This window comes from Montipora foliosa, chromosome 1, assembly GCF_036669935.1.
Source record: "Montipora foliosa isolate CH-2021 chromosome 1, ASM3666993v2, whole genome shotgun sequence".
Lineage (NCBI taxonomy): Eukaryota > Metazoa > Cnidaria > Anthozoa > Scleractinia > Acroporidae > Montipora > Montipora foliosa.
The window spans coordinates 70,666,878-70,674,377 of NC_090869.1; the positions used below are offsets into that span (position 1 = coordinate 70,666,878).

General features: G+C 38.9%; 1 protein-coding gene across 2 annotated transcripts in view; it reads left to right on the forward strand.

Moving 5' to 3' along the window:
- The window catches only part of LOC138007544 (uncharacterized), a 19,987-nt gene that overhangs the window by 8,174 nt on the left and 4,313 nt on the right, over nucleotides 1-7,500 (forward strand). The window contains exons 3-5 of one of the 2 annotated variants that reach the window (XM_068854523.1): nucleotides 1,312-1,403; nucleotides 2,317-3,774; nucleotides 5,289-5,347. In XM_068854523.1, the coding sequence (XP_068710624.1) occupies nucleotides 1,312-1,403; nucleotides 2,317-3,774; nucleotides 5,289-5,347 (1,609 nt within the window). The remainder of the gene's footprint in view (nucleotides 1-1,311; nucleotides 1,404-2,316; nucleotides 3,775-5,288; nucleotides 5,348-7,500) is intronic. The other variant, XM_068854531.1, reaches the window with a different exon arrangement.

Genomic DNA, 7,500 nt, shown 5'->3' on the forward strand with positions numbered 1-7,500 from the left:
GCCCAAAACAGGCCGTCGAAAATCTCCCATTTCTGAGAACTGGCCGTCCTTTGGACGGCTGGACGGCCGCCTGGCTGAAAGCCTGCTGAGGCTGATCGTTAGCCCAAACTCCTTGCAGGCGTGGGACAGCTTGTCTACAAGATGTTGGAGGCCCTCCTTGCTGTGGGATGTTAAAGCAGCATCGTCTGCAAACAGCAGCTCCCGTATGAACACAATGTACATGTAAGCTTTGGTTTTTGCACAGTCTGGCGATGTTGAAGAGTTTGCCATCTGACCTCGTCCGGACGTAGACACCTTCTGTACAGTCTACAAAGGCATACTGGAGCAGCATCGAGACTGGGAAGGCATTGGAGGTGGCCCCATCGAAGCAGACCATACTCTGCATGTCCTGGTGAAAGGAGGTGACGATCGCCAGGGGCTTTGGAAGGCAGCCAATCTTCTGGAGGATCTTGAAGAGTCCGCTTGTGCTCACCAAGTCAAAAGCTTTGGTGAGGTCCACGAAGGCGAGGAACAATAGCTGCTGCTGCTCTCGACACTTCTCCTGCAGCTGATGGAGGGAAAAGATCATGTCCACTGTGGACCTCCCGGCTCTCAAACCACACTGTGACTCAGGGTAGATTTGCAAAGCAAGGCTCTGCAGGTGGGTCAAGGTGACCCAAGCGAAGACTTTGCCAACGATGCGCAGGAGAGAGGTGCTGCCTCACCCTTGTTCTTGTACAGGGCGACTATGTTGGCCTCTCTCATGTCTTGTGGGATGTGACCTTGCTGCTCCCAGCACAGGCAGAGGAGCTCATGGAGCCCAGCCTCACAACCCACTCCCCAGGTATAACCGCCTTACGGAAAGGATAATTGTACCTAAGTGAGTAATGTGAGAAATACTTGGTAGATATTATGCATCAAATGGAAACTCGGAAAAATCTCATCTGGGGCTCGAAAATTTCCAAGTTTCCATTTGGTGCATTATAAAAAATTAACTTTCATGCAATGCTGATTTTACTTTACATTCTACTGGTACTTTTACTCCACTCCTTCTCATCAACTGAGCTTGAGGATTCAGAGCTATGAATAGATGAAAGTATTAAAAAGGGAAAATCAGAAAGGATAATTTTACATATACAAAATGTTGTTTCTTAACCCAAAGTTATCATCAAGCATGGGCCAGAAGTCCTACATGAAAAAGTGATGGACAGCTCCCAAACCAAATTGCTTGGACGAACGGTGGTATATGAGGGGTAGGAAAACCAAGACATAATAGAATAGCGTTTAAAACCTCACTTTGAACTGTTTGGATTAAAAAAACCTTTCTTTTAGTTCTAAGACACAAATACAGAAGAAAAGAAAGCAAACAGATGAAAGCAATGAACCAAAAGCAAAACGCCAAAAAAGGGAAACATTGTCTTCAGGTACTGTACATATATAGGTTGTCCTAATCTACAATCTGTAAATTACATTCAAGTATCTGACATGTGACTTTCACTTACATGTACTTTTTTGGTGTCTAAAACATATTAGTATCACCCAACTAGTGGACTAATGCAAATGCTGCATTTTGATTGGCTACGCTACTAGAGGACTATTAGTAATAGTCTTCGAGTAGCGAAAAGCGTGACGCTTTCTTTCGTTTTATTCCCAAAGAAATATATTTTCAGGTTGCATTTGCTAACTTTATTATTGTCTTTTCTGTCCGACTAGTTGGGTGATACTCAAACAATTAGACCCTTCGCCCTCAAGGGCTACGGGTCAATTGTTAATTACTGTACAGTACATGTGTGCATATGTAAGAGACAGTCATGAATTGGTCACTAGGTTTTGTCCCTGACCCTAACCCAAATATCCATGAAACCTTAAGGCTGCAAAGTAGCTACAACTAAAATGCACTTACAATCATCATGGCAAATATTGTTACTGTAAAATTATCGAGGATCCGTTACCAGGATTAATCATAGTAATATTGAATCTATAGACGTTTTCTGGTAAAAATTATTAAATACAATATGAGCTTTCGACAGCCAGTCTACTGTTATCTGTGTCGACGGATAAGGTAGGCTAAAACCGTTGAGGCGGACAACAATTCGTGCCTACTCCCTAGGCAATACAATATTCTTTTAAAAGAACACTAATCTTAGCACTTTTAGCATTCCTCCGAACATTCTACATATTTTTAATTTCGCGTATCACTCTCCATATGTAAGTGTTTTAACGGTTCATTTCATGTTATCAGTTATGCCGTCGAAGACAGTAGACTGGCTGTCAAAAGCTCATATTTTTAATAATTTTAATTATTACTGTAACTTGCTTTTTATTCTCCTATTCTAGAATCATCCATCGCGGTGGAAACAAAAGGAAAGAAAACACTATCAAGGGAAAGGAAAAACGTAAACGTTGAAAAGAAAAAGGGAATCGGCAAAGTGGAAAAGTCAGACGAAAATAAACCAGTGAACAGAAATATCAAGGTGGAAACGTCGGAAAACGATAGTTCTAGCTCGGACCGTGAAAAGTCTTCGTCACAATCAAATTCAGAAGAAGACAAACAAGAAAGCAAAAAGGAAAAGTGGAAAACTAAAAAGATAAAGACAGATACCTCCTGTTCAAACCATGGTATTGTACCATCGAAGTTTGCAGTTCAGAAGTCTTCGTGTTCTGAGGAGGACAAACAAGCAAAGACAAAGAGACATTTAAAGGCAAAAAACAAAAATACGGAAGCAGTACCAATCAGTTTAAGCACAGGCCATGATAGGAAAGTCTCCAAACTTGGAATTAAAAGATCGTCATCTGAATCTAGTTCTGAAACAGAGGAGGAATCGCCGAAGGAAAAGAATGTTACAAGGTCTACGAAAAAGACAAATCGTATCACAGAATCATCTGATAACATTTCGAGATCCGATAATAATAATAAGAGAAGAACAAAATTAAATGTTATAACCTTAGTCAGAGCTAACTCGAAAGTCGAGAAAACCCCGAAAGCCCATTTCTCGCGAAAGGAGGCAAGCTCGATGAATACCAAAGGAGCATCAAAAGGTGACGGCCACAATTCTTCATCAGAATTTAGTTCTAATGAGGACGAACAGTCGTCAGATATTAACTCAAGTTCGAAAGAGGTTGAAGGTGAAGTACAAAATTTCAAGTCCGAAGAATCACTTAAAAACAAACCAACACCTTTGGAAGATAATGAGGCACTGTCATCAGACGAGAGTTCTAACTCTGACAGATCTGAATCGGATTCAGAATCTGCGATGACCGTAAAAAATTCTTCTAAATTGATTAGTGATAAACTAAAAGGGAAGACAAAATCTGCTGTTAAGGTAAAGAAACACCAAACCATGGATTCGTCGGATGGAAGGTCAGTCTTAAGCAAATTGAAACCAGGTACACAGACATCGAAAAATAGAGTAGAGGGATCCTCAGCTGATTCAAGCTCGGAAGATAAGAAACCAAACTCCGCTGTGATGAAGGCAAAGAACATTAAAATGCAGCAAAGCAAAAATATCGAGTCCTCGGATGAAAGTTCCAATCGAGAGAAATCTGAAGATGGGAAACTGTCGAGGAATATATCATCTACAGCTTCGATCAAGCGAACAGCGAAGAGACAGGAGAATGTAGCCCAAAAGAGATGCAGTAATGACGACGATGATGGGAATGACGATGGTGATGATGACATGACTTGGAAATCCCACAAAAAGAAAAATATTCAGCGAAGGACTTCATCTCAAGAAACGCATGATAACGCATTTGATGGAAGGAAAGACGAGGAGAAAACTGTCTGTGGAACTCAAGGTATGGTAATCTGTTGAAGATGCTTTCGTATATTGTTTCGTCAGAAATATACATGTAAAGTGTGTGTGTTGTGATATACTGTACGTATTGCCACCCTATCATTCGTGCTTATTGGATATGAGGTGATAAAATAAAATAGCCAACGAGGCCCGTAGCTTTTAGTATATACATTGTACTTCACGAGTAAAAGATTAAGGTAAACATTTGTGTTCTTGTTGTGTGATTTTAAAACGCAAATTAGAGCGACTTTCATATGTCCTTGAAAAATAAACGTACAAACAACGTTGACAAAAATGCAAAACAAGTTTCGTCGATTTCGATCGGATTTTCTCGCTTTTTTTTGCTCGTATTTCGTACTTCCAAAATTTTGGAATTTAATTGTTAATTAGTATGGTTAGGTTAAATTTCGGTGCAAAGTTTAAGTTTTGTTCCGGAAAAATGGCTGAAAACAACAGGTTTGGAGAAGTGTCTCCCTCGGAAATACAGCAACTTTTCGACATTGCCATCCCGGAAGCTTCAAAGAAAGCCACAAAGGTCGGCATAAACATATTCAATTCTACGAAACTGTGAAGTTCAAAAGCTCATAATTCTCGTTGTCGATAACTTTGCGTTTTAAGATCATGTACAATGTAACAACAACACAAATGTTTACCTTAAGGCTTTAATCGTGAAGTATATACTACAACAATTATTCCAATTCTTTCTTACTGGATATGAGGTGATTATTGCCCAACTCGGCGCTAGGCGCCTCGTGGGCTATTTATCACCTCATATCTAATGCGCACTCATGCATGTAATAATTGTTAAGTCATCTCATGAGTTTTCTCGTGCAATTTGGAATAAAATTTAATAAGCTCGCCGTTGCAGTCCCCCTACGGGCTCGTGCAATCTTGGTCGTCTTTGAAAAAACTGCTCCTGCTTATTTATTTCAAATTGCACTCGAAATCATGTGATTACCTTTACATAATGGTAATAGGACTGAGTGGAGTCCAATTTGGTCTGTAATCATAAGAGCGATTACCAAAATCGGACGACCGCGTAGCAGGAGTCGATTTGTTTCATCACGACTATGATTACAGACCACTATATCATAACCATTACAATTTCCGAGAAAACAAAATTAATGCATTCCTTTTTCACTGTCTAATGTTACACATTTGTCCATTTTGGAAAATCCCCAGTTTGGTAGGGTAAGTGGTTGTTGCTATGGTTATTGTGACAAATTCTGTGATTGGTGCATTAAGCTGAGTGCACTTAATATAATTGGCTGATGTAACTGTCCGATTTCAGGTATCCGATTACAAGCAACTGCCCAATTTCACTGTCCGATTTCAACCCAACACATTAATTAGTGAAACATAAAGTAGTTAATGCACCAATCAAAGTTGAGAAAATTGTAATGGTTATGATAAAAATGTAAATTATGTTTTTTTTATAACTTAACTTTGTGGTCCTAGGTATTTCAGGTATATATTTACCCCTATCAACTGTATTCGTGATTTCTCACCTTTCAGCAGAGGTAATCCTAGTTTCAAATTCAAAGGCTACTTTACGCAATGGGGGAAATGATAAGGTAAGCATTTGTACAACCCTTGAGCTTTACGTGTATTTGTTTTTCGATACTTTTTCAAGCCATCATGATCTAAAGAGGAAAATGTTTCACCATTTGCTGTGATTGAGTAACACCAAACGATATTCATGATATTGAGATTTATTACTCCCATTCAGAAATCACTGGTGATCCTTGCAATCTGATTGGTTCTCAGAAGTGCGATTTCTCCACAAATCACACTATTTTTTGCTCTAAATCGCACCATTTCCCCAGCCAATGAGAAAGGAACACTAAAACAAAGCAACTAATCAGATTTCAAGGTTCGTTTAAGGGGGCTTCCTACAATAAATTTAGCCTATACCATTAGACTTTAGACGGCCACAGTTCTTATATGCAAGCACCTACAGCTTTATTTGATCAAAACTTTTGAAATGATATGCAGGGTACTAATCCTGAGGTGTTTGTCAAACGTTTGACGAAGTTTGAAGAAAATCGTAAAAGCCGATTTTAAGTTATTCGAGAGAGAAGTTTCTACGCCTAAAATACTCAATTTATTGTTAATCTTACAATAACTTTCAAAAGAAGCGCTGTTTTTAATATATAGAAGAATCGCTTGTCATGTAAGTCTTTTAGGGGTATCAAGCTAGCTCTCCGTGAAATTTCATGATATAAACTGCTTTTGATGTCCGTTGACAAACCTCAACGGAAAGCAGTATATTTTGCGGAATTTCGTCAAACTTCGTTCCCAGAACGTCTGGCGGTCTAGCTGAAAAACTGGTCGATGAATTTTTTTTTAAATCCTGTATTCTCTAATTAAGCATATTTCCAAGTAACTTGCCAAGCGCCGACAGAATTTAAGCTTTTTAAGACACTGAAAAAAAATTCCAAAGTTCGGTATATTCTTTGAATCTCCGCTCACGTTTCTACACTCTCTTTGTTTACACCACTCGAGCTGGCTCTTCCACATTCCAGCATGCAAAACTAGTATCACTTTGGTCACGCTCGGGGTAACGCGTCTTGTTGGAAAACAGAGAAAGAAGGGTTCTGGTTTTGGCTCAAACGGAGCAAAAATCATGGAGCGTACGAAGAAAAGTTATTTAAAATGGAAAATTTATTCAGGATATTGCACAATTGCTTTTTTTTTTATTTTCGATGTTTGTTTATGATAATACTTAACTGCTAAAGCAAAATTTTTTTTTTGGCGTTCTATGACGTCTTCTCATTACTTTACTACTACAGTTCAACAGCCCTTTGCTTTCCCTTAACCCAACAAGGCCTATGGACTCCTTCTTCAAATTACCTATGTCACTTATAATAAAGTTATTGCTTATCACTTTTCACTTGTTTAGCCTGAAAATTTTTGCGTTTGAAAGCCTCAGCCTTTCTCTTCTTGCTTTCTCCTTGGAAAACCATTTTTTTCTTCCAACACGACGCGTTACCACGCGAGCGTGACCAAAGTGATACTTGGGACTCATGAGGGAACCAGTTTTAATTGCATGCTGGAATGTGGAAGAGCCAGCTCGAGTGGTGTAAACAAAGAGAGTGTAGAAACGTGAGCGGAGATTCAAAGAATATACCGAACTTTGGAATTTTTTTTCAGTGTCTTAAAAAGCTTCAATTCTGTCGGCGCTTGGCAAGTTATTTGGAAATATGCTTAATTACAGAATACATGATTTTAAAAAAAATTCATCGAACAGTTTTTCAGCTAGACCGCCAGACGTTCTGGGAACGAAGTTTGACGAAATTCCGCAAAATAGAATGCTTTCCTTTGAAGTTTGTCAACGGACATCAAAAGCAGTTTATATCATGAAATTTCTCGGAGAGCTAGCTTGATACCTCTAAATGACTTACATGGCAAGCGATTCTTCTATATATTAAAAACAGCGCTTCTGTTGAAAGTTATTGTAAGAGTAACGACAAATTGAGTATTTTAGGGGTAAAAACTTCTCTCTCGAATAACTTAAAATCGACTTTTACGATTTTCTTCAAACTTCGTCAAGCGTTAGACAAACACCTCAAGATTAGTACCCTGTGTATCATTTTAAAAGTTTAGATCGAATAAAGCGTAAAATTGCTGCTAATCAAAAACCATGACGTCACTGTTTCGTTGCCATGGTAACCTAGAATGCCATAGCAAGTACATTTTTACAAACTTCAAACTTCCTCTAGTACGT